Source organism: Oratosquilla oratoria, chromosome 21 (genome assembly GCF_046742065.1).
Source record: "Oratosquilla oratoria isolate Oo_2021 chromosome 21, ASM4674206v1, whole genome shotgun sequence".
Taxonomy (NCBI): Eukaryota; Metazoa; Arthropoda; class Malacostraca; order Stomatopoda; family Squillidae; genus Oratosquilla; species Oratosquilla oratoria.
In genome coordinates, this window is record NC_134797.1 from 20630403 (window position 1) to 20651916 (window position 21514).

The following is a 21514-nucleotide window of genomic DNA, read 5'->3' on the forward strand; positions in this document are numbered from 1 at the left end:
AAATATAGCATAACAAGAAATAACAGGATGCACCACAACCACCCTAGTAGGACACCTACACAGGAACAAATACTCTCCTCATAGAATGTCATATGAAAATGATAGGCACATAATCCTATGCAACAGCCTCAAATGTCACCCACCCATTCTCTATCATACAACCACTACTAACCTAATCATCTAATGTAAAAAAACAAAAACAAACATCCTGTAGTTTACTACTCAAGTACATACAACCTGCCATTTGTACCAAACAATCATCCACACAGAAACTCAAGTACATACAACCTGCCATTTGTACCAAACAATCATCCACACAGAAAAAAATATATATAAATAAATAAATAAAAATAAATAAATAAATAAATAAAAAAAGTCTTCAAGACCATTCAATCACTCTATTGCTACTGGTTTCTCTTGCAGAAGACTCATGGCCTCCAGGAAACTCAAGTCTCCAGTTGGGGCTATAAGTCACACAGAGAAGAGATAGTATGTTGATGTCTGGGTATGGTTAGTTTGGGGTATATATAGTAGTATTTACCTAATTGTAGTATACAGGAATGGAGCAATGCTCATTGGATCCCATCTCCTATTCTCCAGTTTTTTAATATATCTAGACTCAAAAAGTATGAGGTGGTCTGAGTCTTCTGTGTGGTGACTGCATCTGGGGCAGTTTGAATGTGGCCAAGCCTAGTTTGTGTTGGTATTCAAGACAGACCACCAAACTTAATAGTTTAACAAACAAACCCCCAGGACATCACCCCATTTGAAAGATCAGCAAAATTCCAGAATTATGCAAACATGGATATCTAATGTGAAATTTACATTACCCAATACCTCCTAACCTAACCTAATGCACTGTAACCATTACATACAAAAATAATCCTTGAAATGCATAATGAAAGAAAGAAATGAAAAATGTGTTTGTGTTCTACTGGAATAACACCAAAAGATCCTTCTCATGAGAAGTCTGAACCATGGTGGTATGCTCACATGCAAGAAACCATCCAGTTTTAAGACAATACCAACACAACAGCCAGAATCAAACTACCCAAGGTATGAACATCACACAGAAGATAATGAACACCTTATCCTACACTGCCCCATATTAATAATCCTTTAACAACAAAATATTCCTCTCTAAATCACATATGGGGCTACTTGGCGGCTGCTGCTGGTTACACGAGAGCTGCGGGTCTCCTGCAAGTGAGCCTGGGCAACAGATTGTGATCTTTAATAGCATTTCAACTGGCTACCTGTCAAATCCAAGCAAACCCTTATAATCAATCTAACAAAAGCAATGATAAAATCTTAAAATACAAGACCTATTTAATTAGACACAGCATACAACGTGTACCATAACACGTTTCTATTTCACATGACAGGATAGAAAAGATTATTGTAAAAACTATGAAATTAGGACATCAAAAACAATAAAAAATAAACACAAGGCCTCCCGTAGAAATATATGATTAGAATCTTTGTGACGGAAAATAAAAACTAAAATTGAAGGAAGGATTCAATACAACCTATAGTTGCAAAACAAAATAATCATTGTTCTTACAAAATATACAACAACACATAACTGCAGCTTGTTTGGCTATATAGAAATATGCATATAACACATAAAGGTAGGAACAACTACGTATCTATCGATAAATACAAAACTCCGCAAATGGAAACATCCAGAATATGTATTTTTCTCATTCTAAGATAATAAACATGCCTAAATATAACAAAAAATCTTTCTCAATACCAAACATAAGACAAAATTTAAGACTTACCCCCGACTGGCCTGTTCTGATCCCTTGCACGACCTGCGGACTAATAATCATGCGAGGAGCTCCTTGCGGCCCAACTGGAATGGGCTGGCCTGGGCGCATGTTGACTATCTGCATCCTTGGGGCCAGGGGCACTGCACCATGGGGGCCAGAGGTGGGTACTGCTGTCACTGTGCCTGGTTTAGACATGATGACAGTGCCAGAAGTTTGGGCAACTGTGACCACTGACCCTGCAGCTGCCACACCAAGGGTTGGTGCTCCTGGCTTGATCACACCTTTCCCCGTCGCCCCTCCAGGCCCCGTCGCCACTTGCACGGTCCCTTGGACGGCCCCTGGGGTTCCGATCACCCCCCCAGCCGTCCCCGAGACGCCCCCGTTGACGACGTGTGTCCCGTGGGCGCCAGTCATGGGCGTGGGACCCACCCCATACACTAACTTCAGGTCCTTGGCGCCGTTGTTGATTGCTTGCGCCACGTAACCGCCTGGGGATATTCCTACCACCTGGCCCTGGGTGGAGAGGCTACTGTGGCCCGCCACCTGGGTAACTGCAGACACTACCTTCGACACTACCACTGCACCGCTGCTTACCACCGGGCCTGACAGCCCTAGTTTACCACCGTTTGCTACACCCCCCACTACTGCCGTTTGGTTGAAAGCAAGGCCAGCATTAACACAAGAGTTTACTGGTTGAGTTGCTGTAGTCTTAGTAGATGCAGCTAGCGGGGTCTCTATAGATCCCACAAGGGCATTGACAGCACTGGTATCAACGTCTGTCTTCAACACCTCGTCCAAACTGTTACTGGTCGCCATCTTAATGCTCCCAGCTTGACCCTCGCACTGAGAAGCGCATGCGCACGAGTAGGTGACGTCATGACGCCCCGCCACCTTTAAATAAAAACAGAAGACTAACAAAAACAAAAACCCTAAATATATCATACTTTGATTTTCTACGAAACATAGGATGGTTTAAGAAAAATAAACTTCAATTAATGTATCGCAAAACACCTGTAGACCTTGAGAAAAGTATAAATTTTGGCACCTGATACTGTAAAAAGTGATTTATTTACGCACGTAGAGCATTATTATAAATATCGTAAATAGAAGCATATTATAAATAGTTTCGTATATTTTGAAAAACAATATTTACTTCTGAAGCCCCTACATACTCGAAATTTGGAAAATAGAAAGTACAGGTGAAGTAGTGCAAATCACATCTCTTGTCATGTAGGCTGTCGCTACCCTGATGCCTATTATATCTGAATAACAATCTTTTTATAATACCTATGCATTCGCACATAGAGGAATATAAATGCATATCAACAAATGTATACATATATACACTTGGTAATAACGCACATTTATACACATATAAATGCATGTGTGTTCGTGCATATGTGAATGAGTATATAAAATACCTGTCTGTATGTGCATGTGTATGAACCTGTGGTGCGTACACAACTGTGTGTGTGCGTACGTTCGTTAACTTATGTAGTGTGTGTGTGTGCCTACGTTTGTACGCGCATGTCAGTCTGTATATGCGTCCTCGCATTATCTCTTGCTTTTTTTTACGTAGACAACATGTTCAAGTTGAGCCACCACTAATTCTTACATCATCAACATGAGTAGAAACTACCTATTTTCTGTTTAGTTCATTTGATTATATTAGTAATTATATTACTTCCATGTTTACGTGTTTCCAATGATGAACAAGGGAAAATAGAAACAATTGCGCTTCGCTTATTTAGTGACCCCTTAATGCAATCCCTTCTCCACGTTCGCCCCAGGAAGAACCACAACAAACACGAGTAAAAGTGGGCGCAGAGAAGGCCTGATTCAGTGTAAACAGTGACATTGAAGGGGTAGGAGGTTGTACGGGGGCTTAGCTTTCACACTCAATGAATATTAGGATGGCAGTAAATTTATGACGATAAATCAACAACACTTAGTTAACATTACCCTTGCAATGGCTACTTAATTACGCCACAAAATTCCGTCGGCACTAGCAAGATTCGACATCTTATAATCCACGCAACACGTCACATGATGTTAGCTGTTCACCGACGCTCTATTTTAATGATGTTAATATAACCAAATATCATTGAGGCATGAGACAATTGCATGATTACAGTATTATTGTCTGGTGCAGGTGGATATAATCGGGCAATGACACCACTGGTTGAATGCATACGGAGGCATCTGCAAAGGTAGAGCTTTTATCTCGCCAATTTGGGTGAATTTATAAATTCACACGTAAGTCATCACAGTCTACATGGAACAAGTAATGGTTAATGGTGAAGTTGGCAGTAAGAAGCTAGTTCCTTGTTAGTACCAACCCTACTCTGAGTAGGAATGGCATGGTACTGTTACTGAATTCCTCGTCATGGAGAAAGTTGCCAGGACACTGAAAAATATGTGTATAGTTTAGCTATTGTAAAAGGGTCAGTTTAACTAGTAGAGAAGGTTGTATTTGAGTGAAGTAGGTAAAGTTACCAGGTAATAGCCAAAATATGTATATAATTGTCATAGTGGTCACCTCATAGGAAAGGAAACATACAACAGCTGGAGGCTGTACAGAGGTCTTTCACTAGGGAAACATAGGGCATGAAGGACCTCAGTTATTGGGACAGGCTGCAAAAACTGGACCTGTACTCCCAGTAGCATAGGAGAGACAGGTACTGGGCCATCTACATCTGGAAAGTCCTAGAGAGATGTGCATGACCCATTAGCCAAAGACCTATAGCCCTGTGTTACGGAGAAAGGGGTGCCAATGCAAAAGATGCAATTTACCATCTACAGCTCCAGAGAAGATCAGAATCATACTGGCAGCCAGCCTTATGAAGGTCCAGAAATCTTCAATTTACTCTCAAAGGAGATTAGAGGCATGTTTGGGTGCACAGTAGAAAGGTTCACATCTGCACTACAGGTTCCTGAAAACAATACTAAATGAGCCCCCTGTGCTAGGGTATACAGCCCAATGTAGTACCTCCAGCATGATAGCAAACCAAGTGGCTCTGCATGAAAGAGAAACCAGGTTGGGCATCAGTGGCAGACCACCATAGCTGTGAAGCAGTACTTCTAGTTTAAAAGAAGTACTTACCTTTCAACAATCGCAGAGCAATAGAAAGATTAAAGGAGAGAGGCTGGAGGAAATGGATAGTTTTAGGTAATTGGGGTTATATTTGGCAGGAAAGGGAGGAGTTGGGGATAGAGGAGAATTGTAGATTGAGAGAAACAAGTAAGTACCTTGGGGGATTACAAAATGTCATGAGAGATAGGCATTTGGGAATGGATGCAAGGAGATCATATGAAGGGGTTATTGTGCAGATGGCACTGTATGGGGCAGAGACTTGGAATTTAAGAGAGATGGAGAGGAGCAGCTTCAGTATGTTTGAGATGAAATGTCTGAGAAGTATGGTAGGGGCTACAAGGTTGAATAGAGTGAGAAATGAGGGGGAGTGGAAAAGGAGATGGCAGATAGGACTGATGAAAGAATATTGGGATTGTTTAGACACATGGAAAGAATGAGTGGAGAAAGATTAGTAAAAGAGGTGTAAAAAGCAGAAGTAGATAGAGTGAACTTGAGGGGATGACCAAGAATGAGATGGATGGATGGATGGGGTGAAAGGGGTTTTGAGCAAGAGGGTAATGTCTGTTGTGCAAAGAAGGGAGAAGGCAGGAGATAGGAGTGAGTGGAGGGTGGCTGTATATAGATGATACTGTGATCCAAGGAAGGGGATGGGGAAGTAGGCGTGGTTATGTGTGAATGATATTTTGACATACCCTGAAGGGATTTCTCCCCGCCTTCTTTATTTTCTGCATGAGAAGACAAAGAGGGGGTTACTGATTAAGTGAAGCGGCCTTGTTGTAGATGTATTTGTCTTACTGCATTGCTTCTGACCCAGGGCAGTGGGCAGGATACAGGGATGACCTCTAATCCATGAGGAGCCAAGATGAGAGGGAAACATGGGGAGTGGGTACATGCCATATGACTTGATACATAGATAAGTGGAGGACATAAAATTCTTATAATAGAGGTATATATTGTAAAGTGTTTCTTTTGGTGAGGGATATTTTTTGCATGAAATTGTCTAAAAACCACTTTATTGATAGATTTTTTCTTTTAATTAGTTGACTCAAAGATATTTTACATTACAGGCAATTTTTTTTTTAGGAGGAGGTAGAAATGAGACAAGCTTATGATGGATGTTGTAATTGATACCCTAGAACCACTTTTTAAGCCAGGAATTACTTCATCTGTAGCCAGGAAAATTAACAAGGTTTGTATATAAAGCTTATGAATGTAAATATGCACACAAAGTGCTGCAAGAAAGGGAGGGTTGGGTGGACTATGTACACCTTGATCAAGAGAACACTTTTGTTAAAGTACCTCACAGCCACCTTATGTTGATACTGGAACATATTGGAAGACTAAGAGACAACTTGAATGGATTTTTTTTTTTTTTTTTTTTTTTTTGAGGGAATGTATTTGAGGGCAGTAGTAAGAGATAAGATGTCAGTATAAGTGGCCAACGGAGTTCTGCAAGGTTCAGTGTTAGCACCTGTGTATCTTATCTATGTTAGTGATATGATGGAAGATGCAAGACATGCCTATATGTTTGCAGATGATGCAAAAGTCATGGGAAGAGTGAAAAATAAAGAATCTAGGCTACTGCAAAAAGATCTAGACACTATTTTTGCATGGAGCCAAGAATGAATAACTAAATTCAATATCAAAATAGACCAGTCAAACTGTTGTGCCTGGTCTCTCTTGCAGAAGAACTGTGGCCTCCAGGAAACCAGCAGCAGCTCTTGGGGCAGAACCCATAAGTCACTGGGAGAAGAGATATTATATTGTTGTCTAGGAACAATCCCAAACTGTGCAAAGTATTGGAAATGGGCAGTAGCGCTAAAAGACCATTTATGAACTATTCCTTGGGAAGTGAATCCATTACAAAAGTGAAAGAGAAGAAAAAATTAGGGGTATTGATAAAAGGCAATCTCATACCTGACAGACATGTCAACATGATTGTGAAGGATATTAGCAAGATAGAGTACACAGGTACCAACCAAACTGGTTCCAAGCATGTAAGATAAACCAGATGAGGAGAGACTAAAAGCACTGGGTCTGCCAACTTTGAAAGATTGAAGGGAAAGAGGTGATGTGATTAAGTATTCAGGTCGCAAAAGGGAATAGACTACATTGACAAAGGAGATCTCTTGAATTAAAGATAAGATAGCTTCAAGAGGTCATGAGAACAAATCAAGAAAGACTCCACGTCTAAAGAATATGAAGAAATACTATTTTCCATATAGATGCATAAATATGTGGAACAACTTATAATGTGATAAAGCCCAAGTTGGAATGATACATGAATTTAAATCTAATTATGAAAATTGGTAAAAGAGGTGTGGAAGGCAGAGGTGGAGGAAGTGAACTTGATAGAATGACCGAGGATGAGATGGATGGGGTGAAGGGGACATTGAGCAAGAGGGGAATGTCTGTTGAGCAAGGAAGGGAGAAGGCAGGAGAGGAATGAATGGAGAATGACTGTGTATGGATGATACTGTTTTGCAAGGAAGGGAGAGATAGTGGGGTAGGGGGTGGTTATGTATTTACCTAGTTGTAATATACGGGAGGGGAGCTATGCTCGTGGTGACCCGTCTTTGTATCTCTCCGCATCAAGTTTTATCTTAAAATCTTGTATAGTGTTAGCACATACTGTTTTGTTGTCTAATTTGTTCCATATATTTATCGCTCTGTGTGGGAAACTGTTCCTTTTCAAGTTTTTTCTATAACTATCCTTTTTCAATTTTTTTCCGTGTCCTCTTGTTTTACCGTTGTCCCACATTAATAGGCTGTTCCTGTCTAAAACTTCCATTCCTTTCATTATTCTGTAGATAGCAAATCTCCTCTTTCTCTTCTTTGTTCCAGAGTTGGTAGGTTCAATTTGGATAGTCTTTGCTCATATGTTAGTTCGGCGAGTGTCGGTGCTAGTTTTGTTGTCGCTCTTTATAATTTTTCTAGTTTCTTAATATTCTTTTTGGTACTGGGTGTCCAAAGTGATGCTGCAGACTCGAGTTTTGGTCTTATTAGTGTAGTTAGTATTTTCCTTATCATTTCTTCATCCATATAGGTAAATGCCACTTTGATTGCTCTCAATAAGTTGTAGGTTTCTCCGAACATCTTGTTTATATGCTTATCTGGTTTCATGTCCTTTCCAATCATCACTCCAAGATCATTTTCATAGTTTGTTTTATTTATTTTTTCTTCCCCAACTCTGTAATCTTTTGATATTCTATTTTTACTCTTTCCAAATTCCATTATGCTGCATGTGTGAATGATATTTTGACGCAGTCCAAAGGGATTTCTCCCTGTCTACTCTTTTTCTGCAGTAGGGACGGAAAGTGGGTGAAGTTGCTGATTCAGTGAAGTGGCCTTGTAGTGGATGTACTGTGTCTTGCTGCACTACTTTTGACCCAGGGCAGTTTGGGGATGCAGGGATGACCCGTCATCTATGTGGAGCTGAGATGGAAGTGAAATGGGTGGGAATAAGTGCATGCCTCTGTTTTAGCTACCTCCCATATAAAGGGGAAAAAGCTCTTGGTATATAGATAGATGGGAAATTAAGGATATAGACTAAATTGGAACTATACGTGAATTTGAAGCTAGGTATGAACAATTGGAGAGTAGATGACTGGACCTAGCAAGTGTTGCTCCTTTCCTTTATTTCATAGTTGGGTAAATACACACACATACAAATGAAATAAGCACAAAAGATTTATTTATTTATTTTTTATTTTTCATTTTATTATCATTATTATTATTATTATTATTTTTTTTTTTTTTTTGAGTTATCAGTCAAAATCAGAGGAATATGGTTTCTAAGAAAACAAGAGGGCAGTATTGTACAGTATACATTACAAGAAAAATTAGAGTAGCCTATATTAAAATATGGTTTATTGTGGGCCAGGTTAGAGATAAATGAATACTTGAGGATAAACAAGCTTAATATTTTGTTTTTAGTGGAGACCAAACTCCCCAATTTTTTTTTATCTACAGTTGGGGAACAATAGATACACCTGGTTAAGAGACAGAGAAGATAGAATGAGTGGAAGGATTATGGTTACTGTTGTGAGAAGTGATATAAAGGTGGAAGAAGCAACTCTGAGTGAAGGGAAGCAGCAGCAATTCACCTGAAATTTAGAACTAAAAGGCGGAATAGAAGAGACTTTGTGGTACCATATGTTCCCTCTAAGACAAGAGCTTGGAATGAAGCTGAATATCAAGAAATGTATGACATAACTCTCCTTATAAAGAAAACTGTTGAATAAAAGTAACAATTTAGTCCTTATTGGAGATTTTAATTGCAGTGAAGTCAACTGGGAGGAATGCAAATGGTAAGGCAGATTCTAGGACAAATACACTGTTAAATATAGTAATGGATAATACAATGACTCAGTACTGTAGTTAAAGGAAGTGACTCAGATAAGAGGAGATGACATTCCCACTAGGTTAGGTCTGCTCCTAACCAAAGAGCCAGACATCATCAGCTCCTTGAACTATTATTGCCCCATAGGAAAAAGTGAGACTCAATTTTTAGAAAACAAATTAATTAGGGTTGAAGAAATTCTTTGAAAAAGTAGACTGGATGAATTCATGAATACCAAAGGATATTGAGAAAATGTACAATTTTCCTTGGCATTTACAACTTGGGAGTGAACAAGCATGTGTCAAAGAATAGTGGAAGGAAGAAGCAGAAATGGGACATTATCAACAAAAGGTGTGAAATTGCAAAAAAATAAAATAAGAAAGGAACATGATTTGGGTAAATGGAGGAAGAGAAGAAGCAATAAAACAAAAGCTTACAGACAAGGTAGAAACAAATATACAAGAACTCATAGTACTGATGCATATTCTAGTCTTGGATGGATCAAGGTTTCAATGAGTTTTTTCATTATCTCTTCATCTACATAGTAAAAAATCACATTAATTTTCTACAGTAGTCCATACGTCTCTCCCACAATCCTGCAGATATGTCTGTCAGGTGACAGGTTGTCTTTTATCAACATTCCCAAATCATACTTTTCTTTCACTTTTACAATGGATTCACTATCCAAGGAATAGTTTAAAGATGGTCTTTTGCAGCTATTGCAAATATCCTGTACTTTGTATATTTTGGTACTGAAATAAATTTACCATTCTTGGTTCCATGCAAATATAGTGTCATTTTTTACTCTACTCATGATATTTGCATCATCTGGAAACATGTTGCCATAGCTTTACATAAAGGTGTGTTATTAAATCTGAATAGAAACTACAACCAAATTATAACATGATACTGCAAGACTAGAATTATTATGAAGAAAATTACTTTTAGCTAATGAATTTTCAAGTAACTTACACATACAAATTTTCATCACAAAAATGAACACAAGATGTGTGTTGAAAACCTATTAGCCTTTATTCTTGTTGCTCTCCTATTACCCCACCATTCTGCCAATTCTAGAGTATGATACAACTAGATGTGGGCCATGCAGTGCTGTCTCAAAATAACAACCATAATATTAGATATCAGAAGATGGAAAAAAAAGTCACATTGTGATTATTATTATTATTGAGGGAAATTTATATCTATGATGAATTTTTCATCTTCATTGGGTGTGTGGTGCACAATTAACATAATCAGAATATTTGCTCCCTGATGTATACATAATGGAAGGCTTTATATGTGGGTGAATTAAGATATGCACCCATCCAATACCCTACTACAGAGAATATTAGTGATAATAATTTTTGCTTCAAATCTCATTAATTGGAAACCCACAGTGGCTTTGGGCTGTTTTCTGTGTTGTATTAGTATGGAACAGTTTCCATATGGCTTAAAGTAGTAGAGAAAGGGAACAGTTGCTGGCTGTCAGCTTTCCTTATGTGGAAAGGTGGAGATGCATTTGAAGTAATTAAAGGTTCTTTGGCCCAGTCGAGAGGCGGAGCATCAACTACACCTCCACATGGAGTTGACTTTGTTGAGGGGTTTTGAAGATGAATGGCAAGGAGATGCTTCTCTCTGACATCCATCTTGAAGGACCATCACTTGCAGGCACTCATCATTAATTGAGCTAATTTTCTATTTGCTTGATATATTGATTTAAATGCTTGAGTGAAAGAAAGGGAAGAATTGCCATGTAATGAAGATGTGGGGGTTAACCAGCTTCAACTGTTGGGCTATGCTGTGGAGATGCTGTGCTTTGCTGCATTGCTTCTTAACGAAGTAGTGGGCAGGGCACAAGAATGACCTTTCATCCACAAGAAGCAAAGATAAAAAGAACAGTCATGGATGTGGGATGGATGAAGGTTGGGTATACACCTTGAGTGTGACCCCCCCCCCAAAGAAAAGTGCCTTTTGGTTCATATGCATATGTACTTTGTATACAATAGATTTGTATGCCCATTGCTATTAGTATAGTTACTCATACAAAAAAGAAAAGAGAAAAGAAAAATAGTTAACAATTTTTCAATACATTGGTGATAGACAAAGTTTTGTGGGAGAGAGATTGATAAATTTGTATGTATTGCATTAACTCCTGAAGGATCATCATGATGCTCTGCAAAGCAAGTGGTGTGATGACATTGCTGTCCATGTCTCTAAGCAACTGGCAGAATTTTTACAAAAAGACAAGATTGAAGGACTTCTTGCAGGTATGAATTATGGTTTTACTTAGAAGTAGGTATGATGTTGAATCATATTTATTTTCAGATATATAGAACTCTCTCTATGATTACTGGACATTCATTATGCTTATATTGTACATTATTCATACATTTTACATGCAATATATTTGTGATGATAATTAAATTATGATATTAATTTTCTTATTCTATTGCCTCATAGGTTCCAGAGATAATTGGAATTGAATGATACCAACTTATTGTCACATTAGAGTCAAGTGCCCCATACTCGGGTATTGACTGCAGGAAAACATGCAGCCAATATTTTGGGGACTGTTTTGGGGTATTTTACAGACCAGAGGCACATAATTTGTCTATATTAGAGTTTAGAATATCTACTCATAGAGTAACGCTCTTGTTTTACAGCTGCCCTCCCTTTATGCAGTTCTCTAGAACATGTCCTTTACTTCTTCCATGACTTAGCCTCTTTTTGATCCTCAGGTGGTGGAGAAAAAGAATTCTGCCAAAATATTTCCTATTCATGTTGCAAAAGGTGGCCAAGGGGGACAGAGTGATGGAATTAGGGATCCAGCTCTCTGTATTTTCCTCCTACAAAAGTCTTAAAAGGCATAAGAGGATCTAGGATGACCCCAACCAGAACCCGAGTAATTACGTGATTCAATGTGGCACATATGAGAGTAAAGGGAAAATTTGTGGTTTGTATGTGAAACTAGGTTGAAAGGTAGGGGGGAGTTTGAGTTTAAGAGTGTTGTGGAGTGTCAGGAGGGATGAGGGAGGGAAAACTTTTTTTTCTTTTTTTCTTTTTTTTTTCCATTATTGTGTGGTGTTAGCAACATCGCTGTTGATTTCAAGGAGAAAACTTCCAGTCTATCTTTGAGCTATTGTTCCATTTTGTTGAAGAAGGCTTATGTTTCTTTTACTGCTATTTTGTTATTACTGTGCTGGGTTATTATTGTCAGGTCATGTGAGAGGACATTGGTGTTTAGTTCCGGTTCTGGAGTTGGGAGATCTTTCATGAAGATGTTCAACAGTAATGGTGAAAATAACACACCCTGAGGGACTCCATGGGTTGATGGACAGAGTGAAAAATGAGAAAGTGAGATGGAGAGTTAAAGTGAAAAAGGAGCTGGCAGATGGTGTTATCAAAGAATACTGGGATGGTTTGGGGCAAATGGAAAGAATAATTAAAGAAAAAGTAGCAGGAAGGGTGTAGAAGGCAGAGGATGGATCCCTGAAGGCACAGTTCCCCCAGAGAGGAGCCATCTACCAACCTGCCATCCAGAGTAATTCACCAAATCCCCCACCTCTGCTTGGATGTAAATACTGTGGTTCTTCTGTAGGGAAGCTTACCTGATCAACATACTAGGCTAAACAGTCCCCTATTGGTGTGCTTTTCCATTGTATGTGGATGTAGAACATAACTAAATATGTTTTAATAGGTAATTATTTTAATTGCAGTACCAATGCTAGTGGAGTGCAGATGTTGTATTCAGAGAGGATGCCAACTCTGCACCACAGAAATTTTGGTGGCTGCTCTGTACCATATATCTTCAAAACAGATTGGTATATACAAAAATCAGTCTGTTTTACAGATTGCTTGTAAGGTAGGTATTAATTCAAGGGACATAATTGCTTTGTTGAAGTATTTGCATATGTATAATTGCAAGATCAATTGACAGTATGTGTATGTATATGTATATGTATGGTATGTACATATGTATATGTATATATATATATATATATATATATATATATATATATATATATATATATATATATATTATATTATATATATATATATATATATATATATATATATATATATATATATATATATGTATATGTATATATATATATATATATATATATATATATATATATATATATATATAACTATTAGGATGGTGTGGGCACATAGAAAGAATGAATGAAGAAAGATTAGTAAAAGTGGTGTGGAAGGCAGGGGTGGATGGAGTGAACATGAGGGGGTGACCAAGGATGAGATGGATGGATGGGGTAAAAGGGGCATTGAGCAAGAGGGGAATGTCCATTGAGGAAAGAAGGGAGATGGCAAGAGATAGGGGTGAGTGAAGAACAGCTGTGTATGGAATGAGGGGATGGTTGTTGAGGGCAGTTAAAAGTGTTTAAATAAGTAGTAGATCCTATTAGGGTAGGAAATGGAGAGAATGAGTGGTATGAGATGAAGCTGGGGGTGCACTAGGATTGTGTAATGCCACTATGCTTGTTCAGCATGTAGATGAATGGGGTGGCATGGGAGATAAATGCAAGGGTGATGGGAGGGAGTTTGGAGATAGTGAGAGTGGAGGGTAATGGAAGGTGAGCCAGTTGTTGTTTGTGGATAAGAGTGCACCAGTGGCTGGGTCTGAGGAGGGTCTAAGAAAACTAATGGTAGAGCTTGAGAGAGTATGTGGGATGAGAACACTGAAAGTAAATATGGACAATTGTAAAGTGATGAGATATACAAGGGGAGAAGGTGGCAGTGAGTTAGAGGTAAGTCAATAAGGAGAGAGGCCATAGGACATGAAAAAATTTAAGTATCTAGGGTCATTGGAGTTATGGTTAGAGGTAGATTATAGAGTAAGGGAAACAAGTAAATGATTTGTGGAATGAAAAGTATCATGAGGAATTGGTATTTTGGGGTGGACACAAATAGAAGACTGTATTAAGGGGTGATTGTACAAATGATACTGTATGGGGTAGAGACTTGGAATTTAAGGCAGAAAGGAGGAGTTTACATATATTTTAGATGAAGTGTTTAAGAAATATAGTGGGGGTTATGAGGATGGATAGAGTGAGGAATGAGAAGATGAGGTGGAGAGTAGGGGTGGAAAAAGAGGTAGCAGATAAAGTTGATCAAATAATATTAGGATGATTTGAGCATATGAAAAGAATGAATGAATGAAGAAAGATTAGCAAAAAGTGTGTTGAAGAAAGGTGGATGGAGTGGTAAAGGTGAGTGCAGCAAGGAGATGATTATCTCTTAAACCTGTCTTCATCATCACTTTATGTACCCACCATTGTTCCGAGATTACTTCATCATGGTCCATAGTGCTGATTTCAGAATGTTTATTTATTTTTTTATTTGAGTAAATCTTCACATCATTAGACTGAGATTAGATGAATAGTGATATATGAGTTGGAATATTGAATATGAATTTATGTGTTTTCAGGCAGTGTATTGTGTTCTCCAGCATTTGATGCCAACTGACATTAAGGAGTTAACAGAAGAACAGAAGCAATTAATCTTGAAAATTTTAAGTGAATTATTAGATGTTGTGCATGGTAACACAGTTTCATCTCACTGTGCAATCATTTCATCAACATCTGTGAGCCTATGCATTTCTCTTTTATATCAAGAAAATGCTGCTGAATGTTTCTTCCAAATTTTAAGAATTGCTGCTGAGGACAAGAGAAAGGATAGTTTCCTGACCATTCTTCGCAAAGTCAAGGAAACCAAGGAAACTGTTTTGGAAAATGATATGAATATTGAATTGGAACATCTTCCTCTTTTGAAGTTTGATGGAATAAAAGTGAATTATTCAGTGCTCATTTTACTGTATGGATTATTCAACTCAGGAGTAGATTGGATTTACCAAGCTGTGAGTGTGAAGGATGTGGAAAGTGTATCCATAGATTCCACCAAGAATTCCAGCATTGTTACCTCACCAAGTAACAGACTTATGAAAACTTTTGTATATTCAGTGTTTGTTCTCATAGAGCAATTATGTTTAGTGCCATCAAACTTCACCTATCAAGCTTTTCAGTGCCTATTTCTGTGGTTAACATGTATACGGAAGCAGGGTTTGGAAAAAGTCTGTTCTCAGAATAGATATAAAGAAAGAGTAGATAATAACATTAAGTCAGATTCTTCATGTGCAGAGGAAAGGGACCAAGGCAATTGCTGGCAAGAAAAAATAACAAGGAATTACAGAAGTGAAGATCATTTCAGTTTGGATATATTTTCCTTGGATCCTAAAGGAACTAAGACTGTATTCCATCTTTTGAATTCAAACTGGGAGAACCCTGCCAAAGGTAATATTTTTAGGTTTGTCTCATGCTAAAATTCTTGAGTCTAGGGTCTACAATATAGTTAAATGCCTGGTGTTAGCCATATTAAAATATAATGTAAATGCAAGGTGGGTGAGAATGGAAGGACCTGGGTAGTGAACCAGTTCTTATTTGCAGATGACACTTTCCTGGTGATTGACTCTAAGATTGAAGCAGGTGGTGACTGAATTGGGAAGGATATGTGAGAGAAGAAAGTTAGGTGCTACTTTAGCGTGAGGTCTACCTCGTGTTAGCACTATAGCGTGAGGTCTACCTCACGAAAGCACTATAGCATGAGGTCTACCATTTCCATACATTCATTTTAGCAATAAACATACATTTTGTACATATCCTAGGAATGACTTAGATAGATAATTGGATTTCTAATTACATTCATATTAAAGGAAGAAATGTAAAAATAAACATGTTATCATATATTTCCATACATTTATTCTAGCGATACACACTTCGTACATCTTCTAAGAATGACACAAATAGGTTAGGTTTGGTCAGGTCATGTGGACAGGTCACGTTTTTTTATATATTTGGGCAGGACACATGTTTGATTGGACAGATGAGGGGAGCATCCCGGAGGAACACAGATCAGGCAGTAGACCTCAGGCTGCACCTGGGTAGGCGACATATGGCGGTAGACCTCACGTTATAGTAGCACCAAAAGTTATGAGTAAATATGGAAGAGTAGAATGGTGAGATGCACAAGGAATGATGATGGTGGCAGGTTGAATAGGAGTGTGAAGGGTGAGAGTCACTTTTTTCACAATCAATTAAATTAATCAGTTCAGTGCCCAAGGTTTGTCTTGCAGGAGACTCACAACTCTCAGGTAAGTGGTAGTGGCTGCAGATCAGGGTAGAAATGTTGTATTATTGTCTCGGGATTGTTAGTGTGAGGCAGAGTAGGATGAGATCTTCACTGCCTTATATGTGGTGGTTGTATCTGAGGCAGTTTGGGGTCACATGTGACAGTGAATGGAAGAGTGGATTTAGAAGTGAATTATGAAATAAAGAAGGCAAATAAGTGTCAGGGTAGAATGAAGTGGTATGAGAAATAAGTATCTGGAGATGAATGCAAAGAGACAGTTGTATGGAGGAATGATTGTACCTAGAGCACTGTATGGAACTGACTTGGAATTTAAGGGAGGCAGAAAGGAAAATCTGAACATTGAAAGGATCTGAACTGTGAACTGGAACTGAGAGAATGACGGTTACCCTCTTACCCCACTATTCCAAGGGAGTATTTGAGATAAAGTTTTTGAAATGAATGGCTTGTGTTACAAGGATTGATAGAGTAAGAAATGTGGAGGTGAGGCAGAGAACAAGGGTGCAAGGAGAGCTGGTGGATAAGGTAGATCAAAGTGCTTAGGTGGTTTGAGGAAAAGAATGAGTGAAGAAAGACTAGGAAAAAGAATGCGGACAGCAGACCCAGATGGACTGAACTTGAGAGGAGACCTAGAATGAGATGCATGGATGGGGTTAAAGGGCCTTTGGATGCATGAGGAATGTCTTTGGAGGAGGTGAGAGTACAAAGTTAATAATGAGCGGAAGGAGATTATTAATGGATGAAAGCTTGACATGAGATAAAAGTATCGTCTTGTCTGCTATCTAAATTATTTTGAGTTGATGAGTGGGTTGGGATCATGATATAATGAAGTACAGGTACTCCTCGTTTTAACGACCTACTCGGTTAACGACAACTCGGAGTAACGACGGGCTTTATGACGTCGTTTAACGTAAATCTCCCGAAGTTACGACGTTGTGTACAATAATTAAGTTGGCTGAGGCAAATTTGTATGATGTTATAAATGAACTTGTACGGTGGATATTAGCTGTGAGGTAAAGTGTTCTGAAGCTTAGGTCTACATTACCATCCTGCAAGCTGCAAAAACTACCTAGGGTACAGTGTATACCGGTAGTGGTAAATTTTTAGTTTCGACCATGGGCGCAATATAGCAATAGAAAATTAATTATTAATTTTGTAAATTATAATGTATCAACGTAATATGCAATTTTGTGAGCGGAAATGAAAAAAAATGCTAAAACAGATTTCGTAAGTAACGAAGTCATGTTGGACGAATGGTACACCATGTTTGTTATGATAGATGCCGATGTCGAAGAAATGAAAGGATGATAAATTAATTCGTCTAACCTAAACTAACCTAACCTGTGTTTAATAAATCATTACCTGCAAATTAAATGTCATCCGGCTCGTCCTCGTTGTCGTCGTCGTGAGAGACGTTGGCAGACGACAAGATGGCGTCCCGAGCCTATGCTACCGACTTCGTTCATTAGCATATTTTCTTGTAGCAAGGTATTTTTTACTTTCATTTCTGCCCACAAAATTGCATATTACGTTGATACATTTTAATTTACAAAATTGATAATTAATTTTCTATCGCTATATTGCGCCCATGGTCGAAACTAAAAAAATACCCCGGTATTCAATATGGAATGTCAGCATACGCGGATTTGGTCATATACGGTAATTTTAGGAACCTAACCACCATAAATAAACAGTAAATAAAGCTTTAATGTACTGTATAAAAGAGGAAAAATACACGAAAATAAAGATACATGTATTGCTGGACATTGTACATACAGTACATGTACATATATGTATACACTTTCGCTTAACGACCAATTCGGTTAACGATGGCGCACTGGTCCCAATTGTCGTCGTTAAACGAGGAGTGGTTGTAATACAGATAAAGCAGCTTCAGATGTCAGACCCTGCTGTGTGAGTACTGTGCCTCATTGCATTGCCTTTGACCTAAGAATTGTGGTGGGAGGGCAGGGATCACCCGTCATCTATGAGGGACTTAGATGGGAGGGGTGTAAATTGGGTATTAATGTTTGTGAAGTGGGTTTGTTTCTTTAGTATGTACGTGTAGCATTAGCTAAAATAAAATCCTCAAATGTACCAAAATCATCACAATCACCCTTGTATACTTCACCAAGAGAACTTGATGCATTTATATTAATCCCTTTCAGAAGAGGGGTTCTCATAACCCCCCAAAGTTTGTGGTGCCATTTAAAACAAAACTTGTAAATGTCAATCTATCTATGTTTATACCAAGAGCTTTTTTCTTCCCTTATAAGGGAAGTAATCAAGTCAAAGGCAGGTACCTGATTCCACCCATTACACTCCCATCCACCACCCTTTCCCCTCTCTCATCCTATCTCCCCATGGATGCTGAGTCATCCCTGTATCCCATTCACTACCCTGTGTTAGAAGCAACTTGTAAATGTACTATTTTGAAATTATCATAATCATCTTCATAGATTTGTCCTCATTCATACTAGATAGCATGTTTCTATTTACTCTGGTTACTAATACATACATACACATACCAAAAGGCCTTTTCCCCCATATAAGAAGGTTGGCCAAGTAGGTTTTTTTTTTTTCTAATTTGGCTGACATTTTGTACATCTCTATGGCATCCATATTGTAGCAAAGAGGTTAAGATATACTACTGAGTTGGAGTTTAGATTGCTTCTGGAGTGTGACTGTGAATTATGTATTAATTAAGAGGAAGAATTGTGCATAATTAATTATTATCCATTCAGGTGTGAGTGATATTGTCCGTGACAGTATGGAGGAACTGATTCTGATCCATGAAGATGTGTTGACTGGAAAAGCAGAAGAAATTTGTGAAAGCCTATTATCTGCTCTTGTGGAGTCTGCTACTTGGAGCAGTAAAAGCACATACCTGCCACTTCATCTCATTCTCAAGTATATTAACTGTGATAAGGTACTATTTTTCATTCGTAACTATTTCTATAAGTCATGAACACTCAATATTTTCATTAGAGAAGTAACAAAAATGTAATTTTCCTTCTCAAAACATATTTCTTTATTGGAAAGCAATTTTTCATCTAGAACACCCAATTTTTTCACTAGAGAAGTTACAGAGAGGTAATTTTCCTTCTCAAAACATGTTTATGTATTGGAAAGCTATGTGATTATACTGTATAGATTTGCTCTTATGAAGAGACACTTGGTTGGATTCAGTTTATGAATCTTAACTAATGCCAGGTTCATAGTGGTAACCCTTTAGGGAATGGAGGAGTAAGGGTGTAGGTAAATTAGAGTAAGGAAAACAAATAAGTTTCTTGAGGGGGAAATGAAGTGTCATGAGAAACAGATGTCTGGGGATGAACACAAAAAGAAGACTTTTCAAAGGGGTGATTGTGCCCATGACACTGTATGGAGCAGAGACTTGGAATTCAAGGGAGGAAGAAGAGGATAAATGTGTTTGAGATGAAATGTAGGAGAAGCAGTGGGGGCTGTGAGGAAGAATGAAATAAGAAATAAGGTGAAACAGAGAGTGGGAGTGAAAAAAGTGTAAGTTTACTACTTGATTACTTTTTTTTCCAACAGGTTAGCTAATGGTTATGTTTTGTTGTTTTACTAGGTTATGAGAAAATATCCAGACTTCCCAAGTTGTTTAGCAGTTTCACTAAGTGTCAATCATCTTGCGCCAGTGGGGGCTAATGTTTATAAACAGTTGCTGAGCCAGATTTGTGTTGAAGATTGGGAAGAACACTTTATGCCTGTGTTTCTTGAAACACTACATGGAGAGAATGGGTAAGATGAAACAGCGTTTAGTCTTAATTATGATAACTGATTATTGATAAGTGATCACCTGAATGTAGGCAAGGTAAATAAGAGTTAATAATTACATTTTTTCTTTATAACAAGGATGAAGAAAATTCATCTGAAGTCCTTGTGGCTCCCAGTAACACTGAAGAAATTTCCAAATCTACTTTATAAACTTCTAAGTCACTGCAATTCAGGAGAAAAAAGAGTGGAAGCCTTTGCTTCTCTCATAAAGGTTGCCAGAATGCAAGGATGCTTGGATCTATTTGGTGACAGGTCAGAATATGATAAAGAGAAGTTGCTGCAGAATAATGTCACTTCTAAAATTCACTTAGATGATAACTCAGAAATGATGGACATGAAAAGTCAGCATGATACAGATAACACAAGGTTTTATGAAATCATAAGGGAAGCTTTGTACCATGAAGATGAATCTGTGCGTGGAGATGCTCTGGCAGTAGTTTGCCAAACACCTAAAGCCTCACAGCCCCTATGCCAGGAAGAAGCTAGTCTTCTAAAAGAATTCTTTAAATGGAACATGAATATAGATTCTTCACCCTTTCGACAAGTTATTGTCAAGAATTACAAAGCTGCAGTAGCAAGGATGAGAGATGCCTGTGCTGTAGAGCTAAAGGGAAAACCCACAACTCACAATGATGGTCAAGTGTCTTCTATCCTTGATATTAATAGCTCTCTCATCATTTGGTTTATATGGTTCTTCCACAACAACTTGAAGACAGTTAGCAATTATCAGAGAAGGGTTCTTTCGCTTCAGTTGTATCGAGAAACCCTAACTGCATTTCTGACACCTGATAAGAAGTCAGGAAATTTTGGTATTAGCAGATATTTTGGTGTAAGGAAGTTCATCAGCTGCAGAAGTGCAATTGTTGCCAAACAGTTTAAAACTGAAGAACCAGACAGATTGTTCTGGTTTGTCTCTCAGTCTGTGCAACCAGTAAGAGACTTCACACTTCCATATACTTTGGACATGCTTCTTCATTGCTGTCAGGATGAAATGAATGATATCAGGGAAGAAGCAGAAGAAATTATAAAACTTATTGTCACCCCTCTGTCTGGAAATCTGGCTCCTGATGAAGCCACACAGGCTATAGTAAATAATCGGAGTTTGAATCACTGGCTTCAGACAGGACTTGGATTATGCGATAGCCCAAAAGCAAGTGAAGCAGAAAGTGGGTCAGCCATTATTCAAGTAGTGACCAATATAATGGAAAACACTGGAATTGCATTTAGTTTATTAGTTGAGGTTAGTATATTGACAAATGATACAGTAAAGTTGATCAATTGAACAGGATTTTTGGTCATTTCAGAAATACATATTTCTTAGAATCACACATGTATTTA

At 38.2% G+C, this 21514-nt stretch overlaps 2 protein-coding genes across 9 annotated transcripts in view; one reads left to right on the plus strand and one right to left on the minus strand.

The window, feature by feature from the left end:
• Positions 1-2617, minus strand: part of LOC143036761 (transcription initiation factor TFIID subunit 4-like) — a 46734-nt gene extending 44117 nt beyond the window's left edge. For all 4 annotated transcript variants that reach the window (XM_076204468.1, XM_076204467.1, XM_076204466.1 and 1 more), the window contains exon 1: positions 1785-2617. In XM_076204468.1, the coding sequence (XP_076060583.1) occupies positions 1785-2591 (807 nt within the window). In that variant the 5' untranslated portion in view covers positions 2592-2617. The remainder of the gene's footprint in view (positions 1-1784) is intronic.
• Positions 2618-3347: 730 nt separating this feature from the next.
• The window catches only part of LOC143036762 (tRNA (32-2'-O)-methyltransferase regulator THADA-like), a 34340-nt gene continuing 16173 nt past the window's right edge, over positions 3348-21514 (plus strand). The window contains exons 1-8 of one of the 5 annotated variants that reach the window (XM_076204471.1): positions 3348-3403; positions 5937-6058; positions 11370-11478; positions 12928-13073; positions 14661-15522; positions 19120-19304; positions 19968-20140; positions 20255-21416. In XM_076204471.1, the coding sequence (XP_076060586.1) occupies positions 5978-6058; positions 11370-11478; positions 12928-13073; positions 14661-15522; positions 19120-19304; positions 19968-20140; positions 20255-21416 (2718 nt within the window). In that variant the 5' untranslated portion in view covers positions 3348-3403; positions 5937-5977. Of the gene's footprint in view, positions 3404-3560; positions 3641-3663; positions 3986-5936; positions 6059-11369; positions 11479-12927; positions 13074-14660; positions 15523-19119; positions 19305-19967; positions 20141-20254; positions 21417-21514 lie in introns of those variants that run through there. The other 4 variants (XM_076204473.1, XM_076204469.1, XM_076204470.1 and 1 more) reach the window with 4 other exon arrangements.